Consider the following 16,798-nt stretch of genomic DNA (forward strand, 5'->3'; position numbering starts at 1 on the left):
CAACACTGCAGAGCCCAAGTTTCAGCACTGTTTGATGAACATTGTTACTCAGCTGTAAGAGTTGTACCCTTCCTGCTGACTTGTCATACAGAACTTGTAAGTCGCTTTGGATAAAAGAGTCAGCTAAATTACTACATATAAATGTAGAATTCCACTTGATCTTCTAGTAATGGCAATGCCATTTTCTAACGAGTTGATTGGTCAAAACAGGCAGTATTTTTCCATTTTTCCATCTCTTACCTCAAACATAACAGAGCAGGTTAAGTGTGCAGAATAATGTCACGTGGGTGATCTATTGTGGTGAAAAGTGAGCCAGTCACTCATTAAGCCTGAAGTTAGCCCCGTTAGTCCCATCCTGTGAATGACTTGACTTGTTTTTATGGGGACTGGGGGGTTTATGAGAGTTGGACCATAACTTGTGACTTCCTTCCTTGTGACTTTGGGCAAGGGTGACTTGGTCCGACCGTCCCAGTTCGGCTGTACAATGACTTTTTGCTTGTATGGAGAATGCAAAGTAAATTCCAAACACACAATAAGGGCGCTTTCACATATAGTTTTGGTGGACTCGGTGCGGTTCTGGTGGTGAAGTTGCAACATTGTTGCATTCGTCATTTGGTTCGTCTGCATTCACATTGCAATTTGTCAAGCGCACCAAACTTTCTGAACAATGTCACACGGTCGAAAAGGGCGCTCGTCTATTGGACACAATGGAGAGTGGAAATCCCTCCCCTTCAGGAAGTGAAATCCGCGAAAACACAAACAGCGCAAGAAGTGTGATAGTAGCAGAGACATGGCATTGATCCATCGTTCGATTATAACCCATTACCGCCATCCTCTCGCTAAACAACTTGTACACCTCGTTGTTTTTGAGAGTGCCCACAAGCAGCTGTTTTATTTGGTCTTCTGCCCATATGTCGATCAGGGCTTTCACTTCATCATTCGCCCAAGTCTGTCCACGAGACATGTTTACAGTGTGCTTGTTTTGCAGTGAATGCTGCGCGCTGCGGTAATAATAAGCCGCTGTGTTTTTTTCTTCCTTCTACCCAAGATGCACAGTTTATCAGGAGACATGTTTACAGTGTGCTTGTTTTGCAGTGAATGCTGCGCGCTGCGGTAATAATAATAATAATAATAATAATAATAATAATAATAATAATAATAATAATAATAATAATAATAAGCCGCAGTGTTTTTTTCTTCCTTCTACCCAAGATGCACAGTTTATCAGGTGACTTCCTATATTTGGTCCGCGTTTGGTCCGATGAAGCGAACCGAGACCTATGTTTTTTGGCGGACCAGAGTTCGTGTGTTTGGTCCACACCAGAGTTCGACTGCGCATTCACACCACCCCAAAAAAGCGGACTTCTGGTCCGATAGTCCGGACCAAACAGCTCTGGTGTGAAAGCACCCTAAGAGACCATGTTATTAACCGAGCTTTTGTCAAGGTTACCTCCATAACAGAAGAAGTCTTCTCTCTCCCTTTTGTACACCACTGTTCCAAACACATCCACCTTGAAGATTGGATGTGAGTTGTAGAAGTATATACCTGTGGGTTAGTAAGAGGGGTCGACAAAAGACATGAGTAGAGACATACAGTACTCAAAAAACATACATGTAATCAAAAAAGTCAACCAACGAACTAGATTCTTGTACCGGATCTCCTCTCTGGTAAACAAGAATACCCTGAAGACTCTGGCAGCGGCAGGAGCACTCATTCAAGGGTACTACGACTATGCTTGCACCTCATGGTACCAAAGCACCTCAAAGGCGCTAAAAACAAGATTACAAACATCACAAAACAAACTGGTCAGACTACTACTTGACCTTACTCCTAGAACCCACCTCACCCCTGCCCACTTTGACTACCTAGGATGGCTTAGAGTAGACAACAGAGTACAGCAACTTGCAATGGGCCTGGTCTACAAGATACACTACAGTACTACACCACACAGGTACCCATGTACATGTCAAAATACTTCCCAAAGGTCAGTGAATACCACGCCCACAACACCAGAGGGAGTTCCACAAATCATGTGCAACCCAGATTCGGCACTAACAAGGGACTAAACACATTTCACAATTATGCCACAACAATGTGGAACGCCCTACCACACAGCCGTAAAAGGATGTGAATCCCTACCCACATTCAAAACTGCTCTTAAAGAGCACCTACGGGAGGCTGCAATTCGAAACTGGCCACCGTAAATGTCCAACGCCCCCCCCCCTCACCCCCTCCTAATAGACAGTCTCCTCCCCACCGTATGTATATATATTCTCTCCCCACCGTATGTATATTTTTTCTCCCACCCACCCCCTCCTAATGTACAGTCTCCTCCCCATCATATGTATATTCTCTGTTAGGATCTATTGGGTAACAGTACTGTATATTTGCATATCGTATAAGTCACAAATGTAACAGTAGTACTATATACCTGTATGGCATGTATGTCCCTATGCCATAAATGTCATGATGTCATGTATGTTGTGTATGTCATAAATGTCACTATGAATTGAAAATGGGGGACCCTGATGTAAACAAAACAAACGTCTTTCTCTGGTCTGCATCCCCTTAACAATTGTGTGTATTGAGCCATACTGTATTGTACCCATTCTGCAATCTGTTAAATAAAGTTTGCATTCATTCATACTAGACAAGAAGTAGGGGACTATATGACATTTGTAAGAGGATGTCCAAGTTGAAAATGAAGGGAGATGCTTTTTGGGATTTTTTTTGGCTGTTTTTTCAATTGGGTAAGGGAGCGAGAATAATATATTACTTGTTATTTACTCACTACTTTTCATTTTTATTTTTTTTACATTGTTGTATTTTTTGAATGAGGCCATAGAATGTTTGTGTGGTTCAGACCTTCTAGCAATGCTAGAATATAAACCTAATTGTGTTTACCACTGCGCTGCCCTACAAACAGGGCACGAAATAAACGTTTTGACTCACCGGCCAGTGGCGGGTAGATGGGAAGAATCTACCCGCCAAGCATATTTCTTACCTGCCAACTTTTTTTTTGATTAAAAAAATTATTATTATTATTTTATATAAATTTTTTTTTAATAAAATATATATTATATAATCATACTTGTAGTTGTATTATCTGCGAGACATCGCCACCTCGCTGTCTGCAAACAGCTCCACTGTCTGTGTGTATACTCGAGTGGCCTCCAGCTCCAGCAAGGATTCTCCGGCGCTGCAGCTGGAACCTAAACTCTGGGGCTCCAGACTAACTTTTTTCACCACCGTCCCAGAACCGTCCCGAAATACAGTTTTAACCGTCCCAAAGTGAATGTAAACCGTCCCAAATTTTATATATATAATATATCAACGTCAATTTGATCATATGGAGACATATTTTGTGCCGATAATGGCACAGAGGGTGAGACCAACTGTGTACCGACGTACCTTTTGATTATTGTAAGCACAAAGATAATAAGCAGCTATAACTAGAACGTGTCGATAATATACAGTTCCAATAATAATAATAGATCAAATTTATATAGCGCCTTTCATAGAACCCAAGGTCGCTTCACAATCAGGACAAAAAATAGGGATAGGGAAATAGGGGGGAAAAAGGGGATGAGGGAAGGTTAGGGATAATGGACCTAATCTAATCTAAACTAACTGATGGGGAAAAGCCTTGGTCAAGAGGTGTGTTTTTATAGCAGTTTTGAAGGTGTCCAGGGTTGGGGCGTTGCGGATAACATTACACTTCTGTTATTTAAATGTGTCCTTACGTTAGAGTCAGGGGTTGTATTGTTGGATGCAGTTCCCTGTTGGTCAGTGTGTGTCTGTTCTCCATCTTCTTCTGCTGTGTTTATCCTCTTCAAATAGCGCAGCATATTTGCGGTGCTCTCTTCACTGAGAGGATGCCAGTATAGCGTTTATTTTTATTTTTATAACATTCTGATATTTTCGCGGTTCTTGTATAGTGGTCTCGTGCGACTGTCAACTATAATAAATATGGGCTGTTTTAAATTGTGTGAATAGTTGTTGTGAGTGCTCGCACTATGTTTCAATATAATCCGTTTTACCATTCATTCATTCATTATAAACACAGACGTAAGGTGTCCACCGCGCGTCCACCGTGCTTTTTTAAGCTCCGGCCAAAATGCATGGTGACGTGTTGACATTTCGGAGGGGGATCCCAATGATATATCAATAAAAACGTACCGTCAGTTCATGTCCAAGGGATTATGTTCACGCACACAGCAAGTATCACCAGTTCCTGGCATTTTTTTAACCTCTTTCTTTTTTGATGTCGAGATAAATTTGGGGCTGCTGCAGCGCGACCTGTGGTTTGCTGATCAGAATGGTGGGCGGGAGCTTGATGCTGGATTAGCGTATCGCTGCGTTGGGACGGCGGAGATAGTCATTGGATTCGGCAAATCACGCAACGTTTAGACTTCAGTGAACCCCACATGATAATGTTGCCATCTCTCTGTCAACTAAGTCGGCACGAGACACGCACCGTTTGACAGCAATATGTGCGCGCACTGACAGTCGGCTAATTGACATTTCCTGTGAAAAATAAAATCCTCTTCGTCCCGTTTGTGTCCCGGCAATGATTTCTGTTCGTCCCAAATCAATATTTGATCGTCCCCGGGACGACGGGACATCGTTAGTCTCGAGCCCTGGTGCTGAGACAGCGAGTGAGAACTCCGCTCAGAATTGGATCATGATTTTCGGTTTTCACATGACTATTTGCGGGCAGACCTCTCAGTGGGAGTCGCCAAACGTAAAAACTGATCGCCAATGGCGGGTGGCAGGCTTTAATTTCGCCCCCTGCCTACAAACATACTGCTTTGCTATACTGTGTTTGAAGTTGCTTTGATGAGCCTTACACTGACAGAGTGAAGACAGCATGTTTATCTCTTTGGTAGATGCATGACACAGCACACTTGCCAACCCTGAAATTCCACAACAATGAATTATATGAGTGAGGCTCATTTGCAGCAATGTCTGTCTACAGCCCTGATCATCATCAGTAGCTGGTAGACCCAACCTCTATATTAGGCTCAAGCGCATAGTCTGAGGTTGGGTGTACCATAGACCAGAAAACAAATGCTTGCCAATTTGGCGCGACGTAATGTAAAGACGTGAAATGACTTTGTTATTACAATACCTTGGTCGTGCCATGTTTATAATCCAAGCACTGTTTCCATATGGCTTTTCCTCAAACTGAGCTACGCAACCTGACACGTGATTGACATGCATTAATTAAGTGACCAGAGGTAATTTCAATTAGGGAAAGGGAAACCCATTTACTTAGTAAACCTAATTTTGGCATGGCAGGTCACCTAAAATGCAATCATGTGTCAGGTTGCGTAGCTCAATTCGAGGAATATTCAGTTTGAGACTGAATATTGCAACTTCGCGCCATCGGCACAACCAAGGTAGTGTCAAAGCCAACAAAGTAATTTCACGTCTTTACATTGATTGATTGATTGATTGAAAACTTTATTAACAGATTGCAGATTTGGTACAATACAGTACGGCTCAATACAAACAATTGTTAAGGGGATGCAGACCAGAAAGACTTTCGTCTTGTTTTGGTCCTTTGATATTTTCCTTTGATCCCCGTTCTCTATACTGTAAATGGTAAATGGCTGCATTTATATAGCGCTTTTATCCAAAGCGCTTTACAATTTGTTCCTCATTTGACCCATTCACTCACACACCGATGGCAGAGGCAGGCAACCATGCAAGATGCCACCCTGCTCATCAGGAGCAATTAGGGGTTAAGTGTCTTGCTCAAGGACACGCTGCCCGGGAGGAGCGGGAATCGAACCAGGAACCTCCGGATAACCAGACGCTCTACCTACCCACTGTCAGCCGGAGCCATCTGGGTGTCTCCGATTCATATGCCTACGTTGGAATTGCAATGGTGATCGAATATCACCAGGTGGCAGTATCGCCTACCTTTGAACTGGAATGGCTTGGAGTGGATACATGTTTTCCTTTTATAATTTTTTTGGCAAGGGCTCCTCCTCCTGCATAAACAGAGACACAGCGATCGCCTCGAAATGTTGTTGCCTGAAGCGTATTTCCCATATAAACGTGTATAAGATAAGATAAGATATTCCTTTATTGATCCCCTTGGGAAAATTCAGGCATCATAGCAGCATGGGGGAAGCGGTACAGGTAGTAAAAACAACACAAGCAGTGTAAACAAATAGGTCAATATAATTTACTATCTAACTAACTGAAATATATATTCACAGTATTCACAGTGTCACATAAGGTGCAGTATGCATAAGGTAGTGTTATAATTTACTATCTAACTAACTGAAATATACAGTATTCACAGTATCACAGTATCCACATAAGGTGCAGTATGCCTAAGGTAGTGTTATTGTCCTCCTTGGGTTCCTATTAGTTCTAGGTCAATGTCTGGCAGGCAGCAGTCACTTAACTGTTGTGGAGCCTAGACAGATATACACTGGTAATCGCGATGGCAATGCGATCACTTGGAATTATTATTTTTGGAATACCTTCTGGCTAAGGTAAGGTATATTCTATGTCTATTTTACTGAACCTGAAACATGTTTTTGTAACGATCACAGTTCTGTTTTTTACCGGATGTAAAACACTTGACAAACACGATCACAGTTTTGAGTTAAAACGACCCCCCCCCCCCCCCTTGATGATTTTGTGAATGCACATATCTTTGTACATGGTATATACCTTTGATTTGGGAGTATTTGGAGCTTCAGGCAATCAACCAGAACTATTTGGGCTTATTGCATATAATGTGTCATATCTCGTGATCTATGGATCTTTGGACATTTACCGGGGCCAGTTTCGAGTTGCGGCCTCCCGTAGGTACTCTTTTAGAGCGATTTTGAAGGTGGGTAGGGCTTCACATTATTTTACAGCCATGGGTAGGGCGTTCCACATTGTTGTGGCATAATTGCTAAACGTGTTTAGTCCCTTGTTTGAGACGAATCTGGGTTGAACATAATTTGTGGAGCTCCCTCTGGTGTTGTGGTTGTGGAATTCACTGACCTTTGGGAAGTATTTCGACATTGATTGATTGATTGATTGAAAATTGTATTAACAGATTGCAGAATGGGTACAATACAGAATGAATGAATGAATGAAAACTTTATTTAACAGATTGCAGAATGGGTACAATACAGTACGGCTCAATACATACAATTGTTAAGGGGATGCAGACCTGAGAAAGACGTTTGTCTTGTTTCCATCAGGGTCCCCCTGTTTCCATCAGTACAGTACAGCTCAATACACAGTACACAATTGTTAAGGGGATGCAGACCAGAGAAAGACTTTCGTCTAGTTTACATCAGGGTCGGGGTCCCATATTTTCAATTCATCATAACATATATGACATACATGACAATGACATGTATTACTGTTACATCTAGACATTGTGATTTATGACATACCAGATCTACAAATATACAGTACTGTTTGAGTACAAAAATAGTCTAAAAAGAGAGTATACATTTGAGGGGGAAGAAACTGTACATTGGAGGAGGTTGGGTAGGTGGGGTGGGGGAACTGGACCATCGTCAATTCAGCTGTTTGAGTAAAACAAGCAAGTAAGCAAGCAAGCCACGCATACATACAGACACACACACACACACACACACACACACACACACACACACACACAAATTAACAGACAAAATGTTATTACCTGGCACCTGGTAGGACTCTTTCATCTGCAGGATATCCCTGACATACAACCTAGCGAAGGCAGAGAACACCGGGTCCAATCCCCACAACACTGACGGGGATTCTTCCCCTGGATCCATCGTACATGCAGCCTGCATATCATAATTGAAGCAGAATATGACTATTTGTCTTTTTTCGAGTTGCTATATCCTTTTTAATGGCTATTTATTTACTTAATTTGGTGCATAGGCATGATGATCATCAGCAAGGCTGCAAAGGCAGGATAGTTTTGAAAACAACACGAGTGATTTGACAAACTTCTGGTCACGTGTCGGCGCGTCATGTAAACGGTTATTTTGTTGCTATTTTGTAATACATTTTTGCATTTGATTGAGACCATTATATTTTAATATTGAAAAAAATAGTTGATAAGTATCAGATTCTAAACAGCCAATACAGTTTAAAAATATATATTGTATTTTATTGTTATACGTGCGCGTTCACGTATTTTGCCGGGATGCATCATGGGATATGTAGTTGTAGCAAAACAAAGAAACTTGGTCACATTGCTACAATTAATTGTGTAAGAAAGGACAAAGGAGTGCTACATTATACGTCTAAAACATTTGTTTTGATTTGTAAATATTCTAAAAAATATATATGTCTATCAATTTGGTATTTCTTGTCTCCGGTACAGTTGGGGAACTTGGGGGCAGGGCTGGGCAGCTATCTCTCTCCTCCATCTGTCAAACACGAGGAACACAGAAACAGAAAGGACTACAGACGCGGAGCGCGCCTTGACACCAAATCCGCTAGATGACTGAACCCCGTGCTTCGTTAGTGAAAAAGAAGATTGAAAAGAAGACAAATGGACGATATTGTATGGATAAATTGTACCTTTATTTTACCTCGGAACAGCTAATGCTTTATTCTATGGAGTACAAGTCTTCGGAAGGACCTTTTATTGATTTTTGTCTACCTTTGTTCTGGTTGAAGACAGAGCCCCGCAGCCGCAGGGTTTTGGGACCAGTGCGGCTCGTTGAGAGTTTGGAACAACAGCGAGCTTTCCGTGCTGACGCTCATCTGCACTAACTGCTCTTCAATTCAAACGTACTTATTTCAATTCGAGGATATGTCGATTATTGCTACAATTGTCGTCTCAGGGATGAATACGAATAATGTGCGATGAGGCTGAACTTGTTAAAAAAAATAACGTATATGCTTTGATCGCCACTGGCACTGTTATGAGAGACAATAATCCAGTTTTGAAGGAATATGTCGTTATTATGATCTTATAAATGCAGGATTCACACAAGAACACTGCACCAAAGACTGCAAGTAAACCCTTTATTAGAATGTAATATATTACTACCCATTGTCTTGCCAGAGATTCATTCCTTTGTGTCAACTTTACAGTTGAAAGACTGAAGATTCACTATGTCGTTTTTTAATTTCCGTAAAATATTTAAATTGGGAGCCGAGAGGAAGAAGAAACAGTACGAGCACGTGCACAGAGATGAAAACCCCGAGGAAATATGGGATATTATTGGTGAACTGGGAGATGGAGCCTTTGGGAAAGTGTACAAGGTAGGTTGACTCCCCTTTAGCTGCTGTCCCCACTGTCATGTACCCCCCCCCCCCCACCACCACACACACATTCTAAACCTCGTTCTGCAGCCTGATACGGTGTTAGCTATGTCACACAGGTCTTGCATCGGCTGGACCCGCCCACTCAGTTAGCCTGCCATTGCTTATGACAGAGGAAACATAAAAAAAAAGTCACTACTCAGAATTTCATCTGCACGCGTTAAGCTAACAGACTTGTACAATGTGTAGTACAGCAATATAATATTGCCACTTGCTCACCACGTACCCTACCCGATCAGTCCTCCTAGCAGCAAGCTGACCCAGTGTCTCGTGAATCCATAGGCTAATTATTCTAATAGTACCATTGTTTTCATTGACCCCAATGCATGGCCAAAGCGAGCCAGAAGCTTAATTTACATGAGTGACAGAGAATGTTATCACCAGTGAGAGCTGTGTGTAATAATAATGGGAGGGCTGTGGCTAAAGCACCCATTTATTTAACATGTTTTGTTTGTTTTGCTTTAGCCAGGTTTATTTTGGACACTTTGTAACAGTTTAATTCTTACTCAATGTCAAGGCCCTATGGTCTCTAATATAGTGTTATCCTCTGGTTCAGCCTAATCTTTTAGTCACAAGTTGCCAATTCCCCCAACTTTCAGCATTCGAATCCATCGAGAGTACTCCTACTTCAACTAGGCCTGCTTTTCCGCTAAGGCAAAAGAGCAAAACAGAGGCCACCTTCCTCCTATCATCATTATTCCCTGGAAGGAGTTTGTGTCTGGCCTTCTAACAGTTGAGCTACATCATAGGCCAGTCCTAGCACATCTATGAATAGTAAATTGCAGTGTTATAGTCATTTGTCTGGGCTTGGGGCCCATTCACCATCATTCCATGAGTCACCTCTGGACCGTCTCCATGCTCTGTCCATTCTCGGTAAAAACGGGAGCTGTCCGAATGAGTTGTTAGGGTTAGATTATGGACGTTTATTGTTTAAATGGCAGACACTGGTGTCGGCCTGGAGTAACGCACACGCCTAGGTCACCAGGAAGTGCTGTATCCCATATCGTCACGGGAACTATATAGACCACATCCTGCCTCGAGAGGAGCCAGAACAAGCAGGAGACATTTCCACTTCAACCCTTTCACTACCACTACAGAAGGGTGGTTGTGAAAGGGTTAACCCTTTGCCGTGTGGCAGTGAAAGGGTAACCTGTATTGTTGCAGTGAAAGGGTTAACCCTTTGGTAGTGTGGTAGTGAAAGGGTTAACGTGACACATTGTGTTCCGCTGATTTCCCCAGGCCTATGATAAATAAGAGAACATTTAGGCCTAGTAGCCTATTTTGTTTTTAGATCTTATTGAGGGTTATGTAAGCTGTTTGTTGCAGGAGTCAAGACCCTTTTATGTCCCCAAGAGAAAAACAAGACTGGCCATAGTGAAATCTTTGAGATAATTTGTTTTGGTTTCTGGTAAGACTTGATGCAAGTTTATCCAAGATGAGACCAAAACCAAGACCTCGAAAATGGGTCTCTCAAAATAAATGTGAACTTGAGTACAGCAGCCACAAACCACTTTGTTGTTTTCTAGCTGTCCGAGTGTGAACTGAAGAATACCCGGTGTGAATGTCGGATTAAAGCAACAAGTGTAACCAGGCATTTTCCCATAATGGGTGTGACAGTGGCTCTGGAGGTAGAACGGTCTTCCGGTAATCAGAAGGTTTCCGGTTCGATTCCAGCTCCTCCCGGCAGCGTGTCGAAGTGTCATTGAGCAAGACACTTAACCCCTAACTGCTCCCGATGAGCAGGTCGGCACCTTGCATGGTCGCCTCCGGCATGTGAATGGGTGCATGTGAAACAAGTTGTAAAGTGCTTTGGATATAAATGCAGCCCATTTACCCAATAGCCCCCAATCACATCACCCCCCTTATGTGTGTTCTTCTTTCCTCGCGTGGCGCACCCCCTCCCGCGTTCCACTCCAGGCCCAGAACAAGCAGACGGGCATTCTGGCCGCAGCCAAAGTGATCGATACCAAGACGGAGGAGGAGCTGGAGGACTACATGGTGGAGATCGATATCCTGGCCTCCTGTGACCACCACAACATTGTCAAGCTGCTGGACGCTTTCTACTACGACAGCAAACTGTGGGTGAGTCGAGGAGGAGGGAGGCTGCAGTCACCGAAAGAGTGACCTTTGGTGTGTTTGTGGAAATGAGGAAATAGCCCTGCTGTGTCCTATGAGGTTTGTCATTCCGTTTGTTAGATGTTGAATGGGCTGGGTTGGTTTGCTAAAGGGCCTGATGACTTCCTTCATGTCAGGCCAATATCTCTTTACTAAGACTTTAACCTTTGTTGAAACCTGCAGATACCCTGTAACAGTGTGTCAGATCCTGACCTAATTTAGCGTTCTTATCAGCTTCTCGTGCCAATGGTCAAGTCAAGTGTTCCTTTATTAATTCTATTGTAATAATAATACAATATAGAACAAAATGCAGGTAGTAATGATAACAGTGTGTCAGATCCTGGCCTAATTTAGCTTTATTATCAACTTCTTGTGCCAAAGGTCAGGTCAAGTCAAGTGTTCCTTTATTAATTCCATTGTAATGATAATAGAACGTAGAACGAAATACAGGTAGTATAGTGATAGTAGTAGTAGTGAGTGGCAGGAGTTAATCAGACAGTAGTAATAGTGATGATGGTATACATGGTCCAAACCGTAGTAACACACTGCACCACTTGAGTCTGTGCAGTGTTTATTATTAAGAGTCGGATACTCCTAAGAGTTCTCAAGTTCACCAGCCGTTAGTTCTCCAGCAATTGGCAGCAGTCCGTGCCCACGGTTGTGGAGCCTGATGGCTACTGGCACCAAAGACTGGCAGAGGCGGATTGTGGTGTGTCGTGGGGGGAGAAGTCTATGGCTGAACATGCTCCTCATCCTGGCTAGCTCCTCACAGAGGGGGTGTGAGGGGTTTTCCAGTATAGCATCCAGCCTTTTCCTCGTGGTCCTCCTCGGCCGCAACCTCTAGTTTGAGCAGCGCAACTCCCATTACAGAGCTCACGTGAGCAACAGAAACAAGCTGCTTTTCGAGCTGTTCGTCATTATACCAAATCATAATGTATTTGCTCACACGCCTTATTTCATCTGCCTTAATTTTCAGCAATAGCCCATTTTTATTGGTTTATTGGTGGGGCATCAACCTCCTGTGAATTATGATTTCTTATTCAGAGATATGCTTTTGGACAACTTGGCCAAGGGGATAAACCTGCTGATGAACCCGTTACCCGTATCAGTAGATAAGGATTCTACCCTGCGTGAAGTGTTCATAAATACACCAATAGTGCACTCAGGGGCTGCAGTGACTTAGTTGAATTGTAATGTTATCTTTTTTTTTTTTTCCACTTTTTCTCCCATTTTCTATATTTTCTCCCATCCCAATTTCGTATCATCCAATTCAACCCTCCCCTGTCACGAACGCTGTTGCCTCCCACAAGCCGGCTGCAATGTGGACTAAGTCATACATAGCACAAGTCCCCTCCGGTACTTGAGGTAACAGCAGTCGCATCTTTTCACCTGCGCAGCTCGATCTCTCAGTGGCGAGGAGTAACGCGTGGGAGGCTCACGCTGCCCCTGACACTTCCTGATTCTACTGCGCAGGCGCACCAACCGACCTGTAGGAGTCGCTGTCCACAACGCCCGATCCCCACCCATCAGTTTCCCACCCCGACCAGCTAAACTGAAAGCAAATGTGGAGCGCTGGGCTCGAACAGGCGAGCCCAGCGTCTCCAGATTTCGTGGCGAGTGCCTTGCCCACTACGCCACGTAGCCGCCAATTGTAATGTTATCTTATCTTGATCTTTATCTTTCCTATCCGGTATATGAGGCTATAGCAGTGGTTCTCAACCTGGGGGTCGGGACCCCACAGAGGGTCGGAATGATTTGGTTGGGTGGTCGGGAGGTAGGAGTCGCAAAAACAACATGCAAATATATTATCATAATTCTAATCTTTGTATACTGTAGTAGCCTAATCAAATGAATAGCCTGAGAAGGGAAAATATTAATAATTTGGTGTTAAATCTAAAATTCACCATTCTGTGTCTATGCTGCTCGATAGGGTTGTAACTGTACACAAAGGTCACGGCTCAGTGCGGGCCTCGGTTTTGATGTCACGGTTCGATAGGTTTTCGGTACAGCTGGGGGGAAAAGTTAATTTAACATGTAAAATTGCTACTCATTTATTATGAAGTTATAAACGTGTAACGAATGGCTAATACTATGCTGCAGTGCGACCGACTACGCTAATATGTCGATACTAATATGCACTCTTGAGTGTAGCACTGAAGTTCAACACTGTTTGACGAACAATACCACTTACACTTAGCTGCCAGAGGTGTACCCCTCCTGCTGACTTGTTGTTCACAATTTGTGAGTTGCTTTGGATAATGACAAAACATTTAAATGTATGTAATTGGCCATAATTTCCTGAACAAATGAAGGCACATAAAGGCTATGGATGTGTGTGATTAACACAGTCTGTGCCAAAAATGTAAAAAGTCATTATTGGGCGCCGACGGTTGAGTGCCAAAAAACGTAAAAAGTCGTTTTTGGATCGTTTGATCCTTTTACTTTGATCCCCGCTCTACAGACTTGCCCAGAGCGATCTGCATCATTTTCGACCACACATTAGAACTGCAATGCCGATCGACTATCACCAAGTGGCGGTATCGTCCGTGTCTGAACTGCGATGGCTTGGGTTGAATCACACTCTAACTTTCATTTTTTTTTTTTTTTTTTTATTATCTTTTTCCCCCTCCTTCTTTTTCCGATTTTTCTCCCATCCCACTGTTAGTCGTTATGCCAATTCCCAACCCCCTTCCTGGTTGTTGCGCACTTTCCCCTACTGTTGGTCCGAGAGGCCGGAGACTGTCGCATGCTTTCCTCCGACACATGTGCAGCCAGCCGGCAGCCAGCCTGGCCGCGCAGATTCTCACCGGGAGAGTGTAACGTGTGGAAGGTCGCACTACCTCTCTCCAGATCCTACCCTTGCTGAGCAGGCGCCCCGACCAAACTGTAGGGGTCGCTGTCCACAACGCCCAGGACACACCCACGGCTCCCCTCCCCCTAACTCAGCCAAACGAGTTAGTATAGCGATCAGCCCGAGCCAAGGCAATGCTGACTCTCCGCGAGTCGAGACCGCAGCCTCTTGCATTGGTGACAAGCACAATCTCCGCTACGCCACCTGACCGCCTCTAACTTTCATTTCTGCTTGGCCAGTGGCGTCTCCTCCTGCAGGGACATAGATTCACATTGATCGCCTAGAAATTCCGTCGCCTACGCGTATTTGACAATCTAAACGTGTATAGACATATAAACTGGTAATGGCGATGCGATCACTTGGAATTCTTCTTCTTGGAATACCTTCTGGCTAAGGTAAGGTACATTCTATATCTATTTTACCTAATCTGAAACGTGTTTTTCTTACGATCACAGTTCTGTGTTTCACCGGACGAAAAACATGCTCGGCAAACGCAATCATAGTTTTGAGGTTTCAGGGGATCAGCCAGAACGGTTTGGGCTTATTGGACATAATGCGTTTCATCTAACGCGATCTATGAAAAAAGACTGTATTATCTTGGAAATGCGCAATGTTTAGCGTGTAATAAACTACAAACTACAGCGTGTGGAAACAAACTATTATTCCCATGCTGGACTACAAGTAATTAGGGATGCCCCGATCACGTTTTTTGCCACCGATACCGATCACCGATCGTCGTGAGCCATATCGGCCGATACCGATCCGATACCGATCGTTTAAAAGAAATTAAAATTTATTTTATATAAATTTTTTTTTTGTATAAAATATATATATTATATAATTAGACTTGTACTTGTATTATCTGCGAGACATCGCCACCACGCAACAAGCTCCACTGTCTGTGTGTACTCTAGTAGCCTCCAGCTACGGCCAGGATTCTCCGGAGCTGCACCTGGACCCTATACTCGAGTAGCCTCGAGCTACGGCAAGGATTCTCCGGCGCTGCAGCTGGACCCTAGTATTGGTATAACGTTAAATCACATTCACAAGCCCTCAGCTCGAATACGCATCGAATCAGTGTTATAAGACATTGATATCAGGAGCTATCTGTAGCTACTGCTAGCCGGATATATAACGTTAATACAACGCCTCAGTGAATTATTTTGTTCAATGGGACATTTCGTTTTGAACAGTGAACTAGCTTGCGCTAACGTGAGCTAACAGCTAACAGCTAACAGGTATCATACACTCTACTAGACTTTGTGGAGCGTTTGTTTATGTCAGGAGCTATCGGTAGCTGGCCGGCTAGATACCGTTCGGTTAGACAATGCCTCATCATGTATTAAACTAAAAGTGAATAGTTGACTGGGTCATTTTGTAACGGTAGCTAAGCTAACGTTAGCTCAGGGAGACGCCGACGCCGTCCTCCCGTGTCCTGTCTCACTAGACTAGACCCGTGTTTACATGCGTGCGGGAGGGAGGAGCAGACCCCGCACCACCCGGTGTCTGAGACAGAACTCAGCGAATGAGATCGGCTTTGACAATCGGCGAAAATAAAGCATTATCACATTTATACTGGTTATCGGCCGATAACGATCAGTGGCCGATCGATCGGGGCATCCCTACAAGTAATGTTTGTCAAAATTAGCCACACCGTGTCTCTACAGCTATAATACAGAACACAAACACAGCTTCGCAAACATAGTGCAACAACCACGGAAACGACTAGAAGGCTGGCATTCTAAGGGTAAAGATAACCGAATAGCGTGGCAGTCAAGGTGTTAAACAACTGCACGTTTTAATGTTTCTGTAATTAATATTCAACACCTCACCTCAGTAACTTTATTCACCTAAACTATTTTGATAAAACCACCAGGTGAATGTGTGAATACAGCTGTAGCTATGTTTTGATTTGTGCATCCTAAAACACTACTGTTCTTGAACGCATCACTCACAGCACTCGCCCCCTCTGTAGATTCAGCAGAGGTACACTGTCTTCTCGTCTGTAGATTTAGCAAAGAGCAAGTATCGGTCCACTACGACAATATGAGGATCCACCCGGCTGTCGGGAGATGAAATAATCTTAAATATATGAAATGTTTTTGTATTCAAGTCGTTGATTTTTGCGGGGCTACCGGGAGCTTGGTGCGTTTCGCGAGAGCTTGTATGGAACGCACAAGAATTAAAATCGGCGCGCAAGTGTAGCCGCCAGTTCAGTGTCGCTATGTTTTTTTTTGTTTTGTTTTTGCTAATTATTATTATATGATGGTCGTGAAATTGGAACCTGTTAAGCTGTAGGAATATTTCCAGTGTCAGAAATATTGCGTCTGTTACTAGGCTGAGTAAATTGTAATGAAGAAAAGGAGAATATGAATTATGATTTATTTTTGCATCTTTGATGGTGAATAATACCATGTTAAATCTGTGGGGTACGAGAAAATGCTCACTGAGCGCATTCACCACCTTATTGAGATCATGTGTACAAAAAATCTAAGCAAATGAATAAAGGGAAGATGATTAAACAGAAGGATTTGTAG

General features: G+C 43.3%; 2 protein-coding genes across 2 annotated transcripts in view; one reads left to right on the forward strand and one right to left on the reverse strand.

Annotated features, from left to right (window-relative positions):
- stn1 (STN1 subunit of CST complex) overlaps positions 1–7,883 on the reverse strand; it is a 36,289-nt gene extending 28,406 nt beyond the window's left edge. Inside the window, exons 1-2 of the mRNA XM_084318794.1 lie at positions 7,671–7,883; positions 1,451–1,546 (exon numbers count right to left, since the gene is read on the reverse strand). Coding sequence (XP_084174920.1) covers positions 1,451–1,546; positions 7,671–7,806 — 232 coding nt within the window. The 5' untranslated portion in view covers positions 7,807–7,883. The remainder of the gene's footprint in view (positions 1–1,450; positions 1,547–7,670) is intronic.
- Positions 7,884–8,486: 603 nt separating this feature from the next.
- LOC311231325 (STE20-like serine/threonine-protein kinase) overlaps positions 8,487–16,798 on the forward strand; it is an 86,757-nt gene continuing 78,445 nt past the window's right edge. Inside the window, exons 1-2 of the mRNA XM_084317877.1 lie at positions 8,487–9,235; positions 11,213–11,377. Coding sequence (XP_084174003.1) covers positions 9,086–9,235; positions 11,213–11,377 — 315 coding nt within the window. The 5' untranslated portion in view covers positions 8,487–9,085. The remainder of the gene's footprint in view (positions 9,236–11,212; positions 11,378–16,798) is intronic.

The sequence above is a fragment of the Notolepis coatsorum genome (assembly GCF_963971535.1).
Source record: "Notolepis coatsorum genome assembly, chromosome: 7".
In the NCBI taxonomy this organism is placed as follows: Eukaryota; Metazoa; Chordata; class Actinopteri; order Aulopiformes; family Paralepididae; genus Notolepis; species Notolepis coatsorum.